We start from the raw sequence: 23978 nt of genomic DNA, 5'->3' as shown, positions 1-23978 counted from the left end.
GGAGCCCGACGTGGGACTCGATCTCGGGACTCCAGGATCACTGGGCCGAAGGCAGGCGACAAACCACTGAGCCACCCAGGCTGCCCTATATGATTCTATTTATATAAAATTCAAGGGGCGCTTGGGTGGTTCATTCAGTTAAGTGTCTGTCTTCAGCTCAGGTCATGATCCTGGAGTTCCAGGGTCAAGCCCCACATTCTGTTGGGCTCCCTGCTCAGTGGGGAGTCTGCTTCTCCCTCCACCCCTCACTCTGATCGTGCTTTCTCTCTCTCAAATAAATAAATAAATAAAATCTATAAAATAAAATAATAAATAAAATAAAATTCAAAAACAGGCCAATCAAATCTATGGTATTAGATATTAAGAGAGTAGTTAACTCAGGGAGGGGCTTGCAACTGGCAGGGTGCTCAAGGGAGACTCTGGGGTGCTGGTGATGGTTTGTTTCTTGATCTGGGTGCTGGTTTCATTTTTTAGAAAGTCATTGAGTTGTATACTTACAATGTATGCAGTTTTCTGTATGCATGCCACATTGAATTAAAAGTCTATTTAAAAAAGTCTTGAGGGGACAGCCCTAGTGGCGCAGCGGTTTAGAGCCGCCTGCAGCCCGGGGTGTGATCCTGGAGACCCAGGATCGAGTCCCAGGTTGGGCTCCCTGCATGGAGTCTGCTTCTCCCTCTGTGTCTCCACGTCTCTCTCTCTCACTCTCTCTGAATAAATAAATAAATAATCTTTAAAAAAATCATTTAAAAAAGTCTTGAGGTATGCCTGGGTAGCTCAGCAGTTAAGCACCTCCCTTCGGCTCAGGGCGTGATCCTGGGGTCCCGGGATCGAGTTCCGCATCAGGCTCCCTGCGTGGGACCTGCTTCTCCCTCTGCCTGTGTCTCTGTCTCTCTCTGTGTATCTCTCATGAATAAATAAAATATTTTTAAAATAAAAATAAAAAAATAAAAAAGTCTTGAGGTGCTGGATGTCTTGGTGGCTCAGTGGTTGAGCATCTGCCTTTGGCTCCGGGGGTGATCCTGGGGTCCTGGGATCGAGTCTCTCATGGAGGTCCCCCACAGGGAGCCTGCTTCTCTCTCTGCCTATGTCTCTGCCTCTGTATGTGTGTGTGTCTCATGAATAAATAAAATCTTTTAAAAAAAGTCTTGAGGGCCTTGTACCTCTGGGGGTGGACACAACTAACCTCTCTGAGAACCTTCCAATCCCAGGTGGACCTATGCCTCAGTGGAGATGCACAGATGCAATCCTCCCCTCACCATCTCTTCCCTGGACAGCCTAAAAACATCTGGCTGCATTTGGCTTGCTCTCTCTCTGTCCCACCTCTGGATTTAGTGCACACTTTCTACCCCCTCACTCTACAACAAATGCAGAAAATCAGTGTTTACTAAGACCTCACGTACTGCATGCCAAGCAGGGTGTTGGTCATGTGGACAGAAGAGGTGAGCCACACCTAGAGCCTCAAGGAGCAGGAAGGGGCACAAATCTCTTGAGTGCAAGATAGTTTGCGGCACATGTCATGTCGTTTGCACTTGCTGGCCAGTTCCAGCAGGCAGTCTGCCAGAAGGAGCTGCATTCACATTTAGATCTTCTGTGTTCACAGGCGGCAGTTTGGGTTGCGAGAAGGAGACTCACTCCAGTTATGCCACAGAATGGCTGTTTATTGGAAGGACATGCCAGACAGGCTCCCAGGAAGAGTCTGGCAATCAGGCACTATGAGAAATGGGACCTGGGACCAGGAAGCTGCTCACTGGCTGTGATTACATGGAGGATACCTGGCCTCCCAATCTGTGAGCCTCTATGACAACTCCCCGGTACTCTCCCAAATTCCAGGCAGGCTTTTTGCTCCTCCCATCATTTGCCACCAGGCTGGGATGGGAGTAACCAGACCACCCAAGAACTAGCTCCTCTCAGGCACTGACTTCACAGGAGCAAGCTATTCCTTCTTTGTGACCCTCATTCCGCTTAACAGCCTCTGGCACACAAGCCCCCGAGGGAGAGGGAGGGGGCACACTTGATCACTGATGAGACCACCAAACCATCCTGATTTCCTCAGCCTTAATGTGTGAGAGGGACCACCTCCTCTGGGAAACCCAAGAACAGAATGACCAGAGACATGTCCTGGCTTTCAGTAGATGGGCACTAAAAATGTAGCCTGCTGGCAGCAACCTCACCAATGTCAGAAGTCTCAGGGTTGAGGCCATGGTTGGGAGTCCTTTGTAAATAGAATAAAAACTACATTTCCGAGAATCCTTTACAGCTTTGGGGTGGCCACGTGACTCAATTCTAGCCAATGGGGAGTGACTGGAAATGACTGGTGAGTTGTGGATTGTGTCCACAATGGGAATCAGTGTGCCTTCAACTTACATGGTTTCCACTTCTTGCTGGATGAAATGTGAACACAGTGGGGGGCCAACCGTGAACCTCACAATCAAAGGTAACATTTCAGGGGTGGAGAAACATCAAATAGAAGGATCTCAAATTCTGACACCTTAAACTACTATAGCATACCCAAATTAGTATGGGAGAGAAAAATAAAATTCCCTCATGTTGAAGTTACTGTATTTGGTCTCTTCTTAGAGCAGCCTAACTTCTACTCTAGCTAATACAGAGTGCTTTGACCAGCCTGTGAGGATGTAGGAAGCTCCTCTCCTTTTCTAATCCATCTAAGAAGTCCAGGGTGGACTTGGAGGAAGAAGATGTGAGGGGAAGTCCACTGGAAGATAAAGAGAGGAATCAGAAAAGGAAAAGAGAAATAGACAACATGGCCAGTTCATTTCTCCTCAGAGTCCCCCAGGGTCAGCACTCTCCTGGGTAAATTAGGATTCACTTCCACTTCTCACCGCCCATTTTTCTTGGCAAGGGGTTTGGAGCCAGGTCATAGAAAGTCAGATGATGTAGAGTTGCTTTCACAGAGGCAGTCGGGACTCAATGCTGCCTTGTTCACGAGGCCCAAGTCATCGGAGATTCTGGTGACCTCCTCCTCCTGAGGTTAGACAGCACCACAGGTCAGTTCAGGGGCAGAGCATGGGACAAGGTCCCACATGTGACTGTATCAGGACTAATGAGCTTCCCACAGAGAAAATCCTGGTGACAGGATGACTCCGAGAGTGGTCATTGTCTGATCTCTAACTCTGGAGGGCAGTCTCCCAGACCCCAAACCTTGGGTAGGGGTCCCAATAGGATTAGTGAGCATGTGCCTGGCTGGTAATGAGGCTATGAGCCCTGACCCACCAAATGGATAATCTGCAGAAGGGGACACATCACAGGGAAGGGAAAACAGACTTTCACCCCTGCCCAGGTGGTGGGCAGACTCTGGAGTGGGGAAGAGAAAACCTGAAACACAGGTGGGTTTTCTGTTCCAAGATGTGTCTTGGGAGCGGCTACATTCGGAATGTCTGCCCCAGTTACCCAGCCAACAGGTCCCATAGAGAACCCAACAGTCACCCTGGCCTGCAGGATACCTAAAGAAGTGCCCCTGAGGCAAGCATGGGACTGATATGTACCCCATTCAGAATGTGGCTTCCCTATCTTTTCAGGGGCCCCTCTTTCTCTATATTCTCTATCCAATCTCCAGCTAGTCCCAGGGGCCATCCTATATATGAGAGCAGTCTCTAGGCGCCAGCCCCACACCGTGGGTTAGCCAGGCATTGTGTCTGCCTGCGTCTACATGGTGGATGAATACCTGCATGGTTTCCTTCTGAGAAGTCATCTCCACCAAATTCTCACCCATGTTCAGTTTACGAAAATGCCTCCTGCAACAAGAGAGGACTCAGAGGGTCTCTCCCCTCCCTCTGCCTACCCCTGTCCCTTCCCGTGACCCCAAGTACTTAGCCCCAGACTGCTCACTGAATAGAGCAGTGAGGGCATTGGAGGAAGTGAGGTACCCTCTCTTTCTTCCTTCCTTCCCAGCTCTTTCTTTATACAGACAGGGTCCAGATAAAGAAAGAAGAAAACTATAGCAAGATGTATTTAAAGATGATTCTAGAAGCAATCCCAAATTTGGAGCAGTGGGAGGAAAAGGGATGGGCTAGGAAATACAGAACCCGTCCATCTGGTAGGAGTGACAGGAGGGGATATTGAGGTGAAGGTGGGGAAGATGAGGTGACTCCATCCACCCCCAGCTCTGAATTTACCTCCAGGTGTAGAAGGCCCCCAGGCCCAACAACAGGAAGAGGAGGCCCACCAGCAGCCCCAGAAACCAGACTAGCTTCTGGAACAGACTCAGGCGATACAAGGCTGAAACACAGAGGTGAGGCTCAGGAGGCAGCTAGGGCTCCAGGGGCCTCCAGTGCTCCCTCCCCTGGTGACTCCCCCAAGATGAAAACTATCTTAGTTTAGAAGCTTCCTCATGGGGCAGCCCAGGGGGCTCAGAGGTTTAGCGCCTCCTTCAGCCCAGGGCCTGATCCTGGAGTCCCAGGATCCAGTCCCACGTCAGGCTCCCTGCATGGAGCCTGCTTCTTTTTTTTTTTTTTTTTTTTAAAGATTTTATCTATTTATTCATAGAGACACAGAGAGAGAGAGAGAGAGGCAGAGACACAGGCAGAGGGAGAAGCAGGCCCCACGCAGAGAGCCCGACGCGGAACTCCATCCCAGGTCTCCAGGATCATGCCCTGGGCTGCAGGCGGCGCTAAACCGCTGCACCACAGGGGCTGCCCATGGAGCCTGCTTCTCCCTCTGCCTGTGTCTCTGTCTCTCTGTCTCTCTGTCTCTCTCTCTCTCTCTCTCTCTGTGTCTCAAATAAATAAATAAATAAATATGAAAGAAAGCTGTAAAAAAAAAAGAAGCTTCCTCATGCAAAGGAGTTTCACGCAACAGGTCTAGACTAGTCAGACAAACTGATTATAGCAGAAGGGATTCAGAGATGTCAGAAGGAAGCCTCTGGACTCGAGAGCTGGGCCTTTCTACATAGGGACCTGGGAGATGGACCCCCTCCCCGCCACCTACCTCTGGTTCCGAAATAGGTAGAAGCGGATGCAGATCCCAGGGCATTGGAGGCAGAACACACATATTCCCCCTGGTCACTGGGCCTCAGCTCCTCCATGTCCACCCTCAGGGCATTGGCAGTGGCTGTGACATGGATGTGTGGCTCTGCAGGAGCACCCCAGGGCTGGCTAGAGGCCACCAGCCTACTGCCGAGGTGGAGGCTCAGGCTGGCTAGGGGCTCACTGTCCACACGGCAGTCCAGGATGCCCTGGATGCCACTGTCAGGCTCCACAAAGACCGTCATGGTGGGCGTCTTGGGAGGGTCTGTGGGAACACAGGGGGTAGGATGCTTACAGAAAACCACCACAAATTCCTCCCTTCCCTGTACCCATGCAAGACGACTTTGCCACTTGTTGCATTAAGAGGTATTATCTATTCCCCACTCCTTGATCTGTGACTTGCTTTGACCACTAGAAAGCAGAAGTGACATTATGTGGCTTCAGAGCTAGACCTCAAGGGGCCTCACAGCTTCTGCCCTCTTACAAATATAGTCATGTGGGAAACCCAGGCCAGCCTGCTGGACCCATGCGGACCTAGCCAGCAGCCAGCCCCCACGGCCAGCCACAAGGATGAAACCATCCTCGACCATCTAGCTTCAGCTCAGCCCTTGGGCAACTGCAGCCACATCAGGTGAGGCCAGCCAAAGACCTGCCCAGTGCAGCCCAGCCTGAATTTCTGACCCAGAGAATTGTAAGCAAATAAAACAGCTGCTGTTTTAAGGTATTTTAGGGACATCTGGTGGCTCAGCCAGTTAAGAATATGCCTTCGGCTCAGGTCATGATCCCAGGGTCCTGGGATCGAGTCCTGCATTGGTCTCCCTGCTCAGTGAGGAGCCTGCTTCTCCCTCTCCCTCTGTCCCACTCCTGCTAATGCTCTCTCTCGCTATGTCTCATTCTCTCTTTCTCAAATAAATAAATAAATAAATAAATAAATAAATAAATAAAATCTTAAAAAAAAATAAGCTCTCTATTTTGGAGTGGCTTGCTATTGCAGCCACCACTGGCTGATACAGCATGGGGCATTGACAAGGCACGGAGTAGGGCCCCAGGCACTCTGCGTGTAGCATCCTCTATACTCCTGTCTGACATTTTACCCATGAGGAAAGCAAGGCAGGTATGCACAAGGTCACACAGTCAGCCAGCGAGAGCCTTCCAAGCCCGTACTCCACACCTGCAAAGTCTTTGCTCTTTGCAGAGAGAAGAGGAGGAGGATCTGAGGTGGGCAGGTGAGGTGTGGATAGACTGAGGCAGGGTGTGGGATGTCATACTCACATAGCACACGGAGCAGGACGGGAGCAGAGACACTGGCCCCACTGGGGAGCTCAGCCTGGCAGTGGTACAGCCCAGCTTGGGCACGAGCCACGTGGGCGAAGGCAAGGGTGGCCACAGGCTCCACGTCTAGCGGCTGGCCATTCCAGAACCAAGTGAAGGTGGAGTTGCCCGTGGGCGCAGGGCCACCAGGGAGCTGGCAGCTCAGATTCAGTGGTGCACCCTCAGGCATGTCCAGCCCCGGCTCGGCCACCACACGCACACCTGTGGGCCGGGGCCAAGAGGCGGTCAGGGATCTGCAGGCTCTCGGAGCTGAAGTCCCTGGGTGGGATCTGGGCATCTGAGAGGTCTCTGTGCATTATGGGAAGGTCTGTTCTGATTTGGGGCCCCCGGAGGTGAGACTGTCTCTCCCATAAGACTGCGATCTCTTGCACTAGGGACCTCTGAGACAAGGTTGTGTATCTCTTAACAAGACAGGCTTTCTGATGGACAAGCCTGGGTTGGGTCCTGCTTTCAAATGGAATGCCCCCAAAGGTGGGACTCCACCTCATCCCTCACCCTGAGCTCCCTAAAGGTAGGGCTGTGTCTCTCTTCCCACCCCACACTTCCCCAGGGCAGGTCTGCCTTCACTCCAGATGGGTTCTGTGAGGGCAGGGTGCTGTCTCCCCTGCATCTGGGGGTACCCTTGGCACTGCTACAGCTCTACCCTTGTAGGGGGTTCCCCAAGGACAAGGGTTTCTTCCCTTCAGGCTGGCCAACCGCTTCCAGAGAGCTGTTCCTCTTCCGTCAGATGGGGCAAGGCTCCATCTACTCATTCTTGTAGGAGCTCCACCACTCATATAAACACATGGCATGGCCAGAGCCCCACTGAGCCTGAGTCCCTACTCCCCCCTTTACCCACTCACCTTCTGCCTGCAGCTGACCCGTGGTGCTGACTGAGCCCAGGAAGTTGTGGGCTGTGCACACGTAGGTGTCCTTGTCACCTGAGGATGCATCTGGCACCTGCAGCCGCAGGGCATTGCGGGCCACCTGGACGTAGCCTGTCCCCGATGCCAAGCCGTGGACCTCATGGCTGGTGGCCAACACTTTGCCATTGAGGGACAGGGCCAGCTCAGCAGGTGGCTCGCTGTCCACAGTACACTGTAATACGGCCATGGGGCTGAGCCTCGAGTCCCGAAAGGACGACAGGATCACACCCTGAGGGGCATCTGGGGGCATGACAGGACACAGTTAGGGCCCTTGTTTGGCAACCCTGTGCCATCTACAGCCTACCTGCCTGGCAATGGTGAGGCTGAAGCCTCTGGACAGACAGTCACTTCCTAGAAGTGACACCTTGTGGGCAGATTCCCCCAGGCAGGGTTCACAGGGCCCTAGGGTCTCTCCTCTCCTCACCTATGTCCTTCTTTTCCCAGGTGCCCATTCTGAGGTCCACTACAGTCCTGTGTCCACCCCCATGAAGGCCCAGAGGTGACCTCCTCCAGCTCTCATCCTCAGCACCCCCAGCCAAGGACCCCTACTCACAGTGGACTTGCAGGGCTATGGGCCGGGAGCTGCGAGTGCCCTGAGCATCCTGGACCTGGCAGGAGTAGGCACCTGCGTGAGCCCGTGTGGCTGCCGGGAACGAGAGAGAGGCGGCTGGCCCCTCCTGCAGCCAGCGGCTGTTGTGGTACCAGGTGTAGAGACAGGGCGGGCGGGCAACAGGGTCTTCACAGGTCACCGTGATGGGGGTTCCCTCGGGCACAGCGGCTGATGGAGCCAGGGTCACCTGTACACCTGCACCAGGGAGATCAGGATCACCGAGGCCCAGCTGGATGCCACAGCTGGTCCTTCCCCTCCTAGGCGTGGCCTGGGCCCTGTCTCACCCTCTAGCTGCAGATCCAGGGATGTATTGGCCTGGCCCAGTGGACTGTGGGCAGAGCAGCTGTAGAGACCCTCGTCACGGGGCCCAGGCTCCCACAACTCCAGGCGCAGGGTGTTGGGGACAGAAGCCGTGGTCGAGGAGGCCAGGAGGCGGCCAGCATGGCTGAGGGCCAGCTGAGCAGGTGGGCGGCTGTCCACAGTGCACAGTACCTGGGCCAGCCGTCCACCACGGCTCTCTAGGAGGTAGGTGAGGCGCAGGCTGCGAGGTGCATCTACAGGGACCCAAAGAAAAGTTCAAAGACCGCAGTCAGGAGGCCAGTTGGCAGGATTCAAAGCGGGAGGGCCCTGACTCCCCATCCCAAGGGCCCCCAACTGCCCAAAGGAGGGCTCTGCTCCTCTGCCCAGAGAGAACCTTTCCCTTCTGACCCCCAACTCAGTGCTCCCTGTCCTGAGCTTCATCACATGGATGGGGGCTGAGTTCCTGGGTTGGACATCTGTGGGGCTCTGGCCATGCCCTTGATCCCTGTGGGCTGCTGTCATTCCTTTTTGCCCTATCCTGCATCCAACCAAACTCACAGAGGACATCCAGAGTGACAGGTCTGGAGAGGTGGGGTGCCTGGCCAGGCCTCACCACACCACAGCGGTAGGAGGCAGCATCCATGACTGTGACATTGGGCAGAAGGATGGAGAGGGCACCTGGGCGCTGCTGCCCATCACGGTACCAGGTGTAGGTGGGCTGGGTCAGGTTGGTGGTCCACACAAGGCAGGTCAGGTTCACCAGCTGCCCCTCCTGCACGATGGCCTTGGGCCACACATGCACACTCACAGCTGGGGAGAGGGAAAGACACGGGGACACCAGTGAGATTTGTAAAGCTGTGTAAAGCAAGCCACTTGTCTCCATGAGGGAGGGAAGCCTTTTGCCTCTGGGAGGCACAGGCTGCCCACCTGCACAGGGGGCTCGAGGTCAAACTTGGGAAACAGCTCACCATCTCTCAGGTGGCCCCAAGCATGGTTCTGGAGGGCCCCGGAGTGCCCTGAGCCCGCCCTGACCCTGGTGGGGGGCACATGGGAGAACATGAACCTCCCTGCCCTGTGGTATTTTCTCCTTGAATACCTCCCACCTCCGCCACTTTCTGATTAGCTTTATCACTTGGACATCGAGGAAATCATCTGGTTTTTAAAAAGGCTCTTTCATGAAAGCCAAGTCTGGAGTCTACTGCCCTTAAAGGAAGCTGGGAATGGAACAGTCCTGCTTAGCTCGCCTGCCCACCTGCCCGTGCCTCAGGCTTCCGGATGCTCTCCAGCCGCCTCTACTCTCTCTCTCTCTCTTTTAAAGACTTTATTTATTCATGAGAGATACAGAGAGAGAGAGAGAGAGAGAGAGAGGCAGAGACACAGGCAGGGGGAGAGCAGGCTCAGTGCAGGGAGCCCAACATGGGACTTGATCTCAGGTCTCCAGGATCATGCCCTGGGCCGAAGGCAGGTGCGCTAAACCGCTGAGCCACCCGGGTTGCTCCTCCTCTCCTCTCTTAAAGGAGCCACCCATGCACACACTCACACTCTGACACTGACCCTGGGCATCGAAGGTGGCAGAGGCTGAGGCCTGGCCCAAGGTATTGTTGGCCTGGCAGGTGTAGACGCCCTCATCCTCCAACACTACATCATGGATCTCCAAGCGAAGTGTGTTGCGGGCCACAGTCACCTGCAGCCGGGGAGAGCTACTTGCAAGCTCCCCCACACCTTGTAGGGTGGAGGCCATGAGGTGGTGCCCGTGGAGCAGTCGTAGGTGAGCTGGAGGGTCACTCTTCACACGGCACAGGAGGAGGCCCAGTCGCCTGGGGCCTGTGTCCATCAGGGTGGTAAGCGTGGCCTGGCGAGGGGCATCTACAGGAGGCAGGGAGTGGCCAGGACACCTGGTTCCTCATCAGGTGCTCTCTTGTGGAGGCAGAGCCCAGGGCCAGAGCTCCCCCAACCCATCCTCCAGCGGTACCCTTGTTTCCTTCACCCTCCCCCCACCCCCAAGAAACAGAAGGATGAGAGCTTACAGGACACGTGGAGGCTGACAGGAGCGGCCAGGCTCATGGTGGCTGAGCCTGGAGCCTGGGCTCGGCAATGGTAGGCCCCAGCCTGGCTCAAAGTAATGGCTGCAAAGCGTAGTGTGGCCGAGTTCGACTCTGGGAGGGGTTGGCCATCCTGATACCAGAGGTATGAAGTCCCCTCCAGGACCCCTGGGGGCACCTGGCAGCTCAAGACCACAGCCTGGCCCTCCCGGAGCTCAGGTGATGGGGACACCTGGACCCAGGCTTCTGTAGGGAGAAACCAAAGGCAGGTAAGGGCCCTCTGGCCCAGCACCCTCCCCCAGTCTGGGACTGTGGGTAGGTCCACACCAGGACTGCATGATCCCAATTCTATGTTATGGAGCCACAACCCCTCTACCAGACCGCCAGCAAAGGCCCCACTTCAGCTCCATGCCTCCTCCTGTCCTGCTCCCAACTCCCCTGCACTGGGTTTCTCCTGGCCTTTAGCACCCACCACCTTGAGCAACAGATTTGTTCTGTCATTCATCTCTCACCTACCAGAAGGCCCAGCTTGCGTGACCTCTAACCCTGTGCCAGGCACAGTGCCTGCACAAGTTTGCTCTTAACAAATGCTGGTTTGAGACGCCTGGATGGCTCAGTGGTTGAATGTCTGCCTTCAGCTCAGGTTGTGATCCCAGGATCCTGGGATGGAGTTCTGCATCAGGTTCCCCGCAGGGAGCCTGCTTCTCCCTCTGCCTGTGTCTCTGACTCTCTTTCTCTGTCTCTCATGAATAGATAAATAATTTTTAAAAAACGCTGGTTTGGGACACCTGGGTGGCTCAGTGGTTGAAGGGGATGCTAAACCGCTAAGCCGCTGGGGCTGCCCTAAAATAAAATTTCCATAAAAATCCTACCTAGGGGGCAGCCCTGGTGGCGCAGCGGTTTATCACCACCTGCAGCCCAGGGTGTGATCCTGGAGACCCGGGATCGAGTCCCACATCCGGCTCCCTGGAGCCTGATTCTTCCTCTGCCTGTCTCTCTCTCTCTCTCTCTCTCTCCCTCATAAATAAATAAAAAACCTTTTTAAAAAAGGAAATTTTATTTTATAGAAATAAATTCTATGTATAGAATTTATATATATGTATGTATAAAGATTATGATACATTCTTTTTATATGTGTATATATTTCTGTGTATACATATATGTGCATATATTCACATTCACATACATGTATTACAGTATATGTATGCATAGTATACATATGTCTTCGGTTGTGTATGAAAATTCTTGTTATGTAACAGGATTATATTACTATAAAAGAAGTTTCTGTAAGTGTTCCAACCGAACAAGGCACCCTATGCGATTGTCACTGCCTCCTAGTGGTTGCCACAGTGATTGCAGGTGAAAATATTCAGCTGAAGACAGAAGGCCTGCTGGCTAGCTAGAAACTCCCCTAATGAGGACTGAAAAAGACTCACATTTCTATGCAAAGCCTGGCTAGAGTCGCCCCCAGGGCATTTGGATCTATCACATCTTTAGAGAACTAACACTCACCTCGGACCTGAAAGAAGAGAGAGGTGTTGGTGGATCCGAGGACATTTGTGGCCTCACAGCGGTAGCTTCCAGAGTCCCCAAGGCTCAAGTCTCGGACTTCTAGCTGCAGGAAGTTGGCTGAGACTTTGACCTGGAGGCGGCCACGGAGGGAGAGCAGGGGCCCCAGGCTGGTGGCCAGGAGGCGCTCCTCATGGAACAGGGCCAGCTGGGCCAGAGGGCGACTGTCCACAGTGCAGATGAACACTACCATGTGACCCTGGCCCACGTCCAGGAGGGCTGACAGCTTTGGAGGGTCAGGGGGATCTGCAGACGGGAAGGGGTTCAGGCCACTCCCTGCCCCTCCCTCTCCCCACACACAGTCCAAGCCTGCTCTGCCCACCCCCCACCTTGCTCCCTCCCCACTGACCACTCCTTCACCCTCGGAGTACCCAACCCCATCCTGCACATCACCCACAGAGCACACTCAGGACCACCGGGGTGGAGAGCTGGGTCTCAGCCTCTGTGAGGATGCGGCAGGCGTAGACGGCAGCATCTGTTCTGGCCACAGGCAGCAGCGTCACAGTCTCCAGGGGGCCCTGGGTCCACAGGGCCCCATTCCGGAACCAGGAGAAGTTGGCAGGGCCACTGGCTTCCCGGCTCACACTACAAGTCAGGTTGGCTCCAGTGCCCTCCGGCAGCGTGTGTGATGGCGTGATGACCAGGGTGGTGGCTGGAGAGCAGCCAACACAGGCCACCTGAGACAGGCCTCGCCTTGACTGCTTCCCCCCTGGAGTCAGAACCCAGCCTCCCAGCCTGGAGAAGACAGGAAGGAGAACCCCTGGGGTGCCCATGGGGCAGGGGAGAAAAGCCAACTCCCACTGCCCAATGGAGGTGGTTTCACCTGATAGACCCGCCTTGGAGTGGGAGGGTTGCAGGGACCCACGTACCAGCCCCTGACCCTGAGCCGCCCATTCCCTGTGCTGACTCACCCTGGGCATCGAAGTTTGCAGAGGCAGAGGTGTTGCCCAGGGCATTGCTGGCCTCACACAGGTACACACCCTCATCCTCCAGCACCGGCTCACCAATTTCCAGACGCAGCAGGTTGGGGGCTCTGGTAACCTTTAGCCGCTGGGAACAGCCCCCACAGCCCAATGGCAGGGAAGAGGCCACAACGTGGTCCCTGTGGAGTAGCCGCAGCTGGGCTGGGGGGTTGCTGTCCACACGGCACAAGAGTAGCCCTTGACGTCTAGCCCCAACTCCTGAGGCATTGGGGTCCAGCTGAGCAGTGAACGTGGGCTGGCGTGGGGCATCTGTAGGGAGAAAGATCATACGTATTCATTCCATGGCCTCCACCAGGGTTCTCCAGGTCCACTCAAAGCACAGTAAACAAGGGCATGTACTCAGAGTTGCTATACACAGCTGTGTAGATTGTGCGCTGCACAAGGACAACCAAACCAAAGTAGGAATTAGCCCATGCCCCTCATGCTAAGGTGTGCTCTAGTGCTATTTTGAGTCTTCAGAGGAAGGAATGCCATTTTCTATTTTGGACAAGGGCGTCATGTGGGCTAGCATAACATGCATAATGTCGTATGCTTCTGACACACTGAGTGTTGGCCCCTTAGGCTAATATGGAGAGACACTCTTGACAGGACACAGACCCTGTGCTGAGAGGTTCTACCTTTGTGGCTATGGGAGCCTGTGAGGGCACAGTCTATGGGTGAGCACATATATATCAAAGTATGGTGCCTAGGGCCCAGTCAAGACAAAGCTTGGATGTGGTGTCCATGATGCATTTGAGGCTAGAAGCAGAGGCACTATAGGGGCTGGGGCTGAGGCTGAGGGAGGGGACATGGGGAGGTAGAGAAAGCCCCAGCCTTGTTCCCCACATTTCAGTCCTGGGCAGACAGCTGCATGGCGCCCAGACCTGTGGCTGCCTTCCTGATCTAGACCCCAGGGCAGGGCAGGGCAGTGGCAGGAGGGCCTGAGGGAGGTCGTGGTGGCTGGTGGGCTCCAGTGGGTTGACCCTCCCCACGGCTGGCAGGGGCTGGTGGGAAGACTGCTCACAGAGCACGGTGAGGATGGCAGGTGAGGAGGGGCCGCTGGCAGTGTGGCCATCCTCGGCCTGACAGTGGTAAGAGCCGGCATCGGTGCTGGAGGCCGCCGTGAGCTGAAGGCTGCTGTGGGGCCCCTGGTGAAGCAGAGCTCCGTTCCGGTACCAAGAGAAGCGGATGTCAGGCGTCGGGCTGAGACCACTCCTGCAGCTCAGTGTCACTCCTTGTCCTTCTACCACCTCTGCTGCAGGGCTGATGAGAAGGTGGGCCACTGGCAGAAGAGGGAGTGAAGGAGGCTCAGGTCCCCTGCACACTGGCACCTCTGTGCCACCAACTGCAGGAAGACCTCCAGGGTTCTCCTCTCCCCCACATGACTACAGGTAGGTCTGGACTTCATGGCATCAGCTCCATGAACCTCTTGATAATCAGGAGGCTGTGTCCTTGAAAGCCAATTCTGATCTGTTGGTAGTAGTTGGCTGCAGCATGATTGAGAAGGATTGTGAGCCAGAGCCCCGGCTTACATCAAAAACCTGGCCTGGTTGTTGAGCTATGTCTGCCATAGCCTCAGAAGGAGGGAATGGCAGTGCATACACTAAGATGTGGACAATCGTGCTTTTCTATTTTTCCTTCTGCATCTGACTCTTAGCCTGCCCCAAACATTTGATAAATAAAAAGCAAATGGATATGAAGGACCCTTCAAGTTCAGAGTCAGAATGTGCATGAAAGGAATAATGCAACCTGCCATGTTTCCCTTTTGCCTTGACTTCTGGAACCTCCCAGGTTGGGATGACTGAATAGCCCAGATCTTTGATGTGATTTAAAAAAAAAAAAAAAAAAAATATATATATATATATAATCAACCAGCGTGTTCATCCCATCAGCTAAGTCCTTGGGACTCCCAGGAGGAAGGCCAGAGCAAGCCGTCTCCTCCCGCCCTTCACCAGCACTACCCCACACCCCCGCCCCATGCCTGTCTTACCTTTAGCATGGAAGCCCAGGGTAGAGGATGAATTCCCAAGGGAGTTGGTGGCGGAGCATGTATATTCCCCACTGTCAGCTGGCCCCAGGTTTCGGATCTCCAGATTCAGGGAGTTAGGGGTGGAGAAGACACTGAAGCGTGAGCTGTGGTCACCCTCCCCTTGGGTGGAGGCCAGGACAAGGCCATTGTGTGACAGCACCAGGGTGGCGAGGGGCTCGCTGACCACCGAGCAATGAAAGATGCCAACTAGCCCCTCCTGTGTCTCCAGGAAGGCAGTTAGATCCGGGGTAAGGGGTGGGTCTGTGTGGAGATGAGGAAATGACATTCATCGTCAGACAGGAGCAATCCTGAATCCCCTTTTAATAGGCTATGATCCTGCACTTCATTTGTCCCACAAGGCTCTGCAAAGGGAGCAACTCCACAGATCCTGAGTGCCTGTTGAATACACTTTTGTCCCTGGGTTGGGCAAATCACTTTGTCTTCTCAACCAGGAGTTGTGGCAACCCTGTGAGTGGGGGTCAGGGTCCCTACTTTAAAGATGAGAAAACTGGGGCACGTAGGTGGCTCAGTGGTTGAGCGTCTTCCTTTGGCTCGGGTTGTGATCCCGGGGTCCTGGGATTGAGTCCTGCATCAGGGTCCCTGCAGGGGACCTGCTTCTCTCTCTGCCTATGTCTTTGCCTCTCTCTGTGAGTCTCTCATGAATAAATAAATAAAATTTAAAACAAAATAAAGATGAGAAACCTGGTGAGGCACCTGGCAGTGGACAGTACCTCATCTAAGTGATCAAGGTGAATAACTACCAGCAATGGGACAGACCGACATCATGGGCCTCCTGATGGGATATAGCAAGACAGATACAGCATCACAGCCATGGTGTTGCTGCCCGGGTGCAGAGGCTCAGTCTACTCAGTTCAGACAAATGTAAACCAAGGGACACCCACACAACAACTGGCCTGTGCTCTTTAAGTTTCACAAGAAATACAAGGAAAGCGGTGCCTGGTGGACTCAGTTAAGTATCTGCTTTCAGCTCAGGTCATGATCTCAGGGTCCCAGGATCCAGCCCCATGTTGGGCTTCCCGCTCAGCAGGGAGTCTGCTTCTCCCTCTCCCTCTGCCCCCCCCAACTCGTGTGCTCTGTCTCTCTTAAATAAGTAAATAAAAAGCTATTAAAAAAAGATAAAGAAAGAATGAGAGATGGTCTCAGATTAAAGAAAAATAAAGAGATGTGACAACTGAATGTAATGCAGTGTCCTGGTTTTGGCTCAGGTCATGGTCTCACTGTTGTGGGATGGAGTCTGCATTGGCTCCATGCTCAGGGCAAGTCTGCTTCAGATGCTCTCTCTCTCTCTCTCTCTCTCCCTTCCTGGTCGCTCATGCCCTCTCTCTCCCAAATGAATAAATACAGTCTTAAAAAAAAAAAATACCTCTGTATGTTTCCAACTATTTGATTCTGGAAGAGGCAAATTTTTTTTGCCTGTGGTTGCCAGGCACTCAACAGATAAATAGGTGGAGGACAGGGGATTTTTATGGCAGTGAAACTATTCTGTATGGTACTGTAATGATGAATACAGTGTTGGTTCAGTAATTGCAACAAACACAACACTAATCCAAGATGTCAAATATAGGGAAAACTTTGCAAGGAAAGGATACATGGGAACTCTATACTATCTGCTCAACATTTTTGTAAATTTAAAACTATTTTTAGGGCACCCTGGGTGGCTCAGCGGTTTAGCGCCGCCTTCAGCCCAGGGTGTGATCCTGGAGACCCGGGATCGGGTCCCACGTTGGGCTCCCTGCATGGAGCCTGCTTCTCCCTCTGCCTGTGTCTCTGCATCTCTCTGTCTCTGTCTCTGTCTCTCTCTCTTTCTGTGTGTGTCTCATGAATAAATAAATAAAATCTTTTAAAAATAAAAAATAAAAAAATAAAACTATTTTTAAAAATAAGATCTACTGGGGGGCTCCTGGGGGTTCAGTCAGCTAAGTGTCCAATTCTTTTTTTTTTTTTAAGACTTTTATTTATTTATTCATGAGAGACATACACACACACAGAGGCAGACACAGTTAGAGGGAGACCAAGAAATCAACTCAAATCATGATCTCAGTCAGGGTCATGAGACCAAGCCCACTCTGAGGCTCTGGGCCAGGTGTGGACCTGCTTAAGATTGTCTCTCTCCTTCTCCCTCTGACCCTCATATCCCTTGCTCTCTCTCTCTCTCTCTCTCTCTCTCTCTCAAAAATAAAATAGAAAAAGCAAATGTACCAAACTCTTAACAAATGGGGAATCTAGGTTAAAGGTATGTGGCAATTCTTTGTATTCTCCTGGCAACTTTTTGTAAGCTTAACTTGTTCGACATGAAAAGTATTCTAGGGATCCCTGGGTGGCGCAGCGGTTTGGCGCCTGCCTTTGGCCCAGGGCATGATCCTGGAGACCTGGGATCGAGTCCCACATCGGGCTCCCGGTGCATGAAGCCTGCTTCTCCCTCTGCCTGTGTCTCTGCCTCTCTCCCTCTGTGTGTGACTATCATAAGTAAATAAAAATTAAAAAAAAAAAAAAGAAAAGTATTCTAAAATAGGAGAAAATTGAAGCCCGGGGAGGTCAAAGCTTGCCTATATATGCAGAGCAAAGATGTGAACTCAGAGCCAACCAAGCCCAGGACCCTAACCCTCTTGTGGGGGCCCCACCCTCCAACCAGGCCCTGGCAGTGTCCAGTGCCACCCTGCCCTGGGTACTTACAGCTGACCACCACACTGACAGGGCCGGAGCGCTCTCTGCCATAGGCATTATGCACCTCACAGAAGTAGAAGCCAGTATCGGCCCTGGTGGCTGAGCGCAGCTGCAGAATGTGGCTGTGGGCATCCTCCAGCAAGACGTGGTTCTTGTACCAGCTATAGCGCAGCTCGCTGGGTGCTTCTTTGGGCAATTTGCAGGTCAATGTCACTGTCTGGTTCTCTAGGATAAGGCCTGCTGGGCTCACTTGGACCTCAGCCACTGTGGGGGCAGCAGAAGGTATGCTGGGGAACACCCAGCTGACTCCCCATGCACTGGGGTTGTAGCCAATCAGCCTAATCCCTGCATGTTCTGTATCAGACCCCTTCTGCAGCAGAGGCTTCTGGATGGGTGCTATATCTCTTTGTTCTGTTTACTGGGATTCTTGTGACATCCCACCCTGCCAGGGACTGAGGCAGAGCTAGGACTCGATACCCACGTCCCAGGAGGCACCTTGGCCTGGCTTTCTTCAGCAACAGTGGCCAGGACCCCTCCCCACCCTCTGGTCAAGACCCAGGCTCATGCAGGACTCACTGAAGATGTGGAGGCTGATGGGGGGTGAGACTGAGGAGCCCACGGCATTTCCAGCTTGGCAGGTGTAGATACCAGCATCGCCCAGGGTTGCCTGGGACAACTTCAGCATACGACCCTGGACTTGGAGCTGCGTCCCATCCTTGGTCCACTGCACAAAACTGACCTCAGGGTAGCTGCTGTTCACCTGGCAGGTGAGTATGACCAGATCGCCTGGAAGGATGTTCCGCCCTGAGGGGCTGAGAAGGATCTCCACGCCCTTAGGGGCATCTGTAAGACAAGATGGCGGCATCAGGCGAGAGGCCCAGGGAGGGCAGTGGTGGCGCTTCTCACCTCTTTCAACACTCTGCCTAACGAAGCCTGCCCAGATAATCATTAGGCCTTTCACTTCCCCTGTCAAGGCAGGCGCTGCCCCCCACCTCGTGAGGAGGTCTTGATTCCTTCCTTCTCCACTGAGGGCCTGACGATGCAGTGCTTGGCTTAGCGTCCAGCCTACATTGCCTTCTATGGCTTTCTGCTTCATGACACTGTCCACTGCCCTCAATTCTATTTGGGTATCGTGAGCACCATAGTGCCTGCTTAGGTGGCCTGTAGTAGCTGTTGGCAGGGAACAAAACACTTCATGGAGGGGGCCAAAGGCAGAGTCCAGAGAGCTCTGAGAATGGTTAACCCATTCATAAGGAGGGTGCCAACAGGGCACCTGGGTGGCTCAGTTGGTGACATGTCTGCCTTCGGCTCAGGTCATGATCCCAGGGTCCTGGGATTGAGTCCCATATAGGGTTCCTGGCTCAGCAAGGAGCCTGCTTCTCCCTCTTCCCTCTGCTCATACTCTCTCTCTTGCTATCTCTTTCTCTCAAATAAATAAATAAAATTGTTTAAAAAAGAAGGTCCCAACCATACAAAACAACTGCATTTCTATAAATCTTGTTCCAAAATGTAAATATGCTAATAAAAGTTAATATTTTAAGTGCTTAATCTAGGTAAATATGAAAATAACAGAAGCTAATATTTTAGAGCACTCTGTATGTGCCAAGCACTCCTTCAATTTCCATAACAGTTCCTTGAGATCTAGGAGTCTGCTTAGTAGAGGAAGACACAGAGGCTCTGAAGGGCAGGTAATTCACCCAGTTTGCTCAGCTAAGTGGTGGATCCAGGCAGCCTGAGGTCTGTGAATAGTAGTGGTTCTAGAACAGGCTTTCATGTTTTACTGTGAGGGGAAGACTCAGAATCAAGTAGAAACTCAGGTTTTCTTCCACCATCTCTTTGCCATGTCCAGGTGATACCCTGATCACCATGAGCAGCCTTAGGCAGGAAAGGGATGAACCCTCCTTACCACCCCCAGCATCCTCCAGAGCTGTGTTAAATCTCAGAGGCCTCTCTGTCTGAGCCCCCAATTCTCCGGCTCTCTGTGTTTCCTCGTCTCTGCCCAACCTGGCCTCAGGGACAAGAGATAGAAGGGAGCCTTGAGCCGTGGGTCTTAGGGCTTTGCAGTGTCTCTCTCCCTGCCTGACCCTGGAGGTCCAACTGTGCCTGACTTTTTTTCGGGGTCGAGGCGAGGGCTGGAGAAGAGACTGGTTTCCACTGGGGAAGCCACAGATGTGTGCTTGGTGCCAAGGGTATGGCCCCCAGCACACTCACACTGCACTTGGAGGTGAATCTTGCCCTGAGTCTTCTGCTTGGCCACTGAGAGTTCGCACTGTAGGGTCCGGCCGTGGTCCTGCCAGGACAGGGCCATATGGAGGGTCCCCAGGTGGCTGATGCCTGTGGGCTTGAGATTCTGGAAGCTGGAGGTGACCGAGCGTGAGGGGTCCTGGCCTTGCCACTGCAGGCTGATGTGCTCCTCCGGGCAGGCGTAGGGAGTGGAGCAGTTGAAGTAGGCCTCTGTGCCTTCATGAAGCTCTGCCGCCGAGGCAATGGTGGGTGTCTCGGGCGTCTCTGGGGACAAAGACCGGAGACTTGGGACTCCCCTTCACCACACGTGAGGCCTCTTGCCCTAGAAAGCCCAGCTGAGGGGCAGGACCTGGGCAGAGTCCCTCAAGAGGAAGGAGAGGCCGCTTCCTACCCCCAGCCCCACATAGGGTAAATGCAAAGGAGCTGCAGGGGTTGGGCTTAGGATTGGGGCTCTGAGCCCATGGGGCCAGAAGCAGCTTGAGAGACCTTTCCAGCCAGGAGCCAGGTCACTCTGCCCTCACCTGTCACAGTGACCACAGTGCCTTTAACATCAGACCAGCGGTTGGTGTCACTGATCTCAAAACGGAAGTTGTAGGAGCCCGAATCCTCAGGCCGCAGGTCCTTCAGCAGCAGGGTACACATCTTGTGCTCCGTGTGCCCCAGGAACTGGGCACGGCCACGAAACTGTGCCTCCACCAGCTTGGGGTTCTCCGAATGGCTCACCACCTGCCGGTTGCCCGAGTAGTCATAGTACCAGATGGCTGTGATGCCATTGGTCACTATCACGTCAGCCGGGAAACTGAAGACACAGGGGATGATGAGGCAGGACCCCTTCACGCCCTTCACATCCTGGGGACTGGAGACACCCCATGAGGCCAGGCCTGCAGGTGAGGCAAGACAGAGAGGAGAGTGGTGAAGACCTGGTGTCACTGCAAAGCCCTCAGATCTGCCCTGCCCCCAACAATGCGCACCTGGAGCAGCCTGCCCACCCCCCCATCCCCCGCCGCAGCCACTGCTGCCCTGAGCTCTCCTTCGTTCTGCGGACAGACCTGTGACGGGGCCCAGTGCCGTCTGTCAGGGCTGGACGGAGGGCTGAACGGCCCAGGGCCAGGCCCCGTGGCATGGGCAAAGTCAATGCAGCTCACCTGCCGAGATAAATGAGACCAACTGGAGAAGCTGGAGCAGGAAGTCCATAGCAGGTTTGATGCTGGCTCTGGTGCCTAAGGAGGAGATATACACTGTGCTGGCTGGGCACACAAGGGCACCCTAGGGCACCTCAGCCTCACGGCCTGCTGAGAGTCCAGCTCTGTGCCCCCAGCATGCTATGACAGTTGACCCCGTGGAAGGGCAGGGCTGCCAAGGACTCTAGGGCAGCCAGCAGTGGGGAGCCAGGAGCCCACGTTCCTGGCTCAGACTCACCCCAGAATACCTTCACCCAGTGGCATGCCTCAGAAAACCCTCTGTGTGTCCCTCAGCCCCACCCCAAGTTCTGCTTTCCCAGCCCCTCGAGGGCACTCCTCCAAAACAGATGAACAGCTGTTTCTCCCTTTCCTCTCACTTCCCTACCTCTTCCCACCACTCAAGCCAACAGGAACTAGCTAGGAGCCCAGAGAGGCCCAGTGACTCACTCCAAGGCACCCTGCAAGAATGAGGGTTTATTTTTTTTATTTTTTTTTTAATTTATTTATGATAGGCACACAGTGAGAGAGAGAGAGAGGCAGAGACACAGGCAGAGGGAGAAGCAGGCTCCATGCACCGGGAGCCCGATGTGGGATTCGATCCCGGGTCTCCAGGATCGCGCCCTGGGCCAAAGGCAGGCGCCAAACCGCTGCGCCACCCAGGGATCCCCAAGAATGAGGGTTTAAAACTTGTCTCCTGACCATAATAAGCCTTACCAGCTGTAGGCCACAATGGGACTGAATACTTACCAAAGTGCTGCCTTTAAGCCCTTACTTCCATCCCTGAAAGGTCCTCCTTCCGACTCACACTTCTGCCCCCATTCCCTGCTCCCCACACGCACAGCCTATGGCCAGTCCCATAGACTTTCCAACTGAGCAGCTCTGCCCCCACCACAAATAATCTTTGCCTGCTGAACCCTCTTTATTCACTCTTAAGAGGCAGCTGAAACTTCCCCTGTGGGGTCCCTGTAGTCACCCCACAGGCATCTCTGTGCTCGCCTGGACCTTGGCAGTTTGTGATCCCCATTTCTTAAGAGTGAGGACTGAGGACACGTGCCCTGAGGCAGTGCAGAGCCCCCCAAGCCTTGCAGTTGTGAACAAGAGAGGAATGTGATCCTTGAGGGCCTGGGGTTGGTGGCAGGGAAAGTCTGGGCAGGGGACACAAGTCCTGCACAACATGTATCCCACAAACATGAATTAAATGCCTACTGTATACCATATATATATGGTATACAGTATACCATATATATATGCAAATGGTATACCATTTATATATGCATACAAAAACCCATGGTGCTAGGGCACCTGGGTGGCTCAGTCAGTTAAGCATCTTGCCTTGGGCTCAGGTCATAATCTCAGGGTCTTGGGATTGAGCCCATTGTCAGGCTCCCAGCTCAGGGGGAAGTCTACTTCTCCTTCTCCCTCTGCCCCTTCCCACTGCTCATCCTCTCTCTCTCTCTCTCAAATAATAAATCTTTAAAAAACAAAAAACAAAAATCCATGTTGTCAATTTTGCAATCCTCCCTGATCCTACATGCTGACTCAGCAGAATGAGGGGGCAGGCCTGAGAAGATTGAGAGTGGTACAGGAAACTCATGACATCTCCCAGCCCCCAGCCCATGGCCACAGGATGGGGCCCAACTGATTCTGGCGACTACCAGGAGGCATACCTGGGAAGGGGCTGAGCAGACACCCAGGGCCTGGATGGGATCTGAATTGTCTATCAGGGTGACGGTACTTAGCCAAGTGTGATGTGAGAAAGGGCATCCTTTCAGTAACAGGGCAAAGCAAAGATGTGGGAAGAACACTGTTTCTCAGGGGACCCAACAGCAGACAGCCCTGATCATTTGCTGAGGCCCAGTGGCTTGTCCCGATTCTTTGGGTGTTTCTAGACCTGTTCCTCTCCCAGGAGGATATACCCAACAGCCTCTACACCTGGTCCTTGGCTGTAGGAAAGGCCCATGCTGGGCTGGGGTATGGCCTGGATGTTGGGCTGGAAGGCAACACTGGGCATGTTTGGGACAGGCTCTGGGGCTCAGAGCTGCACTGGGTAATGAGGTCAGCTCTGCTGTAGCAGAGACATCAGGAAGGTAGCAGCATGTTGGCTCCAGTGTTCCTACTGTTCCCATTTGGGGCCATGGAAAGGACAATGCTGAGGCATCTGGGTGGCTTAGTGGTTGAGCCTCTGCCTTTGGCTCAAGTCGTGACCCCAGGGTCCTGGGATCGAGTCCCTCATCAGGCACCCTCGAGGAGCCTGCTTCTCCCTCTGCCTATGTCTTTGCCCCTCTCTCTGTGTCTCTCATGAATAAATAAATAAAATGTGAAAAAAAAGAGGAAAGGACAATGCTGAAACTACAAGAGGAATGATGATATTTTAGACCTACTAACCCCAGAATGGAGCAGAGATTTTTGAAACATGTGAGAGGACCCTTTCTAGAACCACCCCAAATCACATCATGTAGATGTCACCTACACTTAACCCAGCCCCAACACCCAAGAGGTCAGTCCCACCAGAGTCCAGCTCACTGTCTCAAACTGTTCCACCCCAAAGACCAGCCTCATCCAAGAAAACTTTCTGGGAAAAAGAAGGGTCAAGATGAGCCCCAGAAAGGAAGACCCTTGTCTCTATTTGAAACCTCCCGCTGTGGGGTAGGTGCTACTCCTAGGGCTTGGACAATGAGCTGGATGTATGGCTGTGACCTTGCACCCCCTGGTGGTAAAGGGATGATTGCCAGTCCTGGGCCGGGGAGGGGGGGCGGGGCGGTGACAGAGCAGCCCTGAAACAACACCTTCCTTAGGCAATGACCATCTGAGAGAGGATTGTTCTCCAGACCTCAGAAAGTCCCTGAGGTTCATCTTTGTATCTCCAAGTCTCGGGTGCTCTGAAGATAGGGTTTAAATCCCCACTAGTATATGATGCATCAGGGTTGGGCTGGGGTGGCCTGGCACACAGTGGGGGCACATATTTGCTGCCTGTGTGAGAGCAAGTGGGTGGGCAAAGTCTATGTGAGACCAAGTGTCCCAAGATAACTGGGCAGGGCTGGCTGGTCCCTGACCTCTGATCCCAGAGACCAGTCTGGCCTGGGGAAGGAAGGGTAGAGGTAGTTTCATTGCAGACAGTGACGCAGGAATCCCTGGGT

General features: G+C 53.6%; 1 protein-coding gene across 6 annotated transcripts in view; it reads right to left on the bottom strand.

The window, feature by feature from the left end:
• SIGLEC1 (sialic acid binding Ig like lectin 1) overlaps positions 1-23978 on the bottom strand; it is a 29298-nt gene that overhangs the window by 4193 nt on the left and 1127 nt on the right. The window contains exons 1-22 of one of the 6 annotated variants that reach the window (XM_077872375.1): positions 21080-21119; positions 20806-20880; positions 20182-20541; positions 19628-19924; positions 17993-18259; positions 17426-17680; positions 14693-14992; positions 13727-13984; positions 12652-12972; positions 12138-12392; positions 11684-11986; positions 10157-10417; positions 9684-9995; positions 8688-8939; positions 8114-8383; positions 7773-8024; positions 7157-7459; positions 6255-6515; positions 4945-5247; positions 4134-4236; positions 3683-3752; positions 1638-2983 (exon numbers count right to left, since the gene is read on the bottom strand). In XM_077872375.1, the coding sequence (XP_077728501.1) occupies positions 2876-2983; positions 3683-3752; positions 4134-4236; positions 4945-5247; positions 6255-6515; positions 7157-7459; positions 7773-8024; positions 8114-8383; positions 8688-8939; positions 9684-9995; positions 10157-10417; positions 11684-11986; positions 12138-12392; positions 12652-12972; positions 13727-13984; positions 14693-14992; positions 17426-17680; positions 17993-18259; positions 19628-19924; positions 20182-20541; positions 20806-20854 (5160 nt within the window). In that variant the 5' untranslated portion in view covers positions 20855-20880; positions 21080-21119 and the 3' untranslated portion in view covers positions 1638-2875. Of the gene's footprint in view, positions 1-1637; positions 2984-3682; positions 3753-4133; positions 4237-4944; positions 5248-6254; positions 6516-7156; positions 7460-7772; positions 8025-8113; positions 8384-8687; positions 8940-9683; positions 9996-10156; positions 10418-11683; positions 11987-12137; positions 12393-12651; positions 12973-13726; positions 13985-14692; positions 14993-17425; positions 17681-17992; positions 18260-19627; positions 19925-20181; positions 20542-20805; positions 20881-21079; positions 21120-23978 lie in introns of those variants that run through there. The other 5 variants (XR_013365021.1, XM_077872376.1, XM_077872374.1 and 2 more) reach the window with 5 other exon arrangements.

The sequence above is a fragment of the Canis aureus genome, chromosome 26 (assembly GCF_053574225.1).
Source record: "Canis aureus isolate CA01 chromosome 26, VMU_Caureus_v.1.0, whole genome shotgun sequence".
In the NCBI taxonomy this organism is placed as follows: Eukaryota; Metazoa; Chordata; class Mammalia; order Carnivora; family Canidae; genus Canis; species Canis aureus.
The sequence above is the reverse complement of the archived record's forward strand: the minus strand, read 5'-3'. Positions and strand labels throughout refer to the sequence as shown.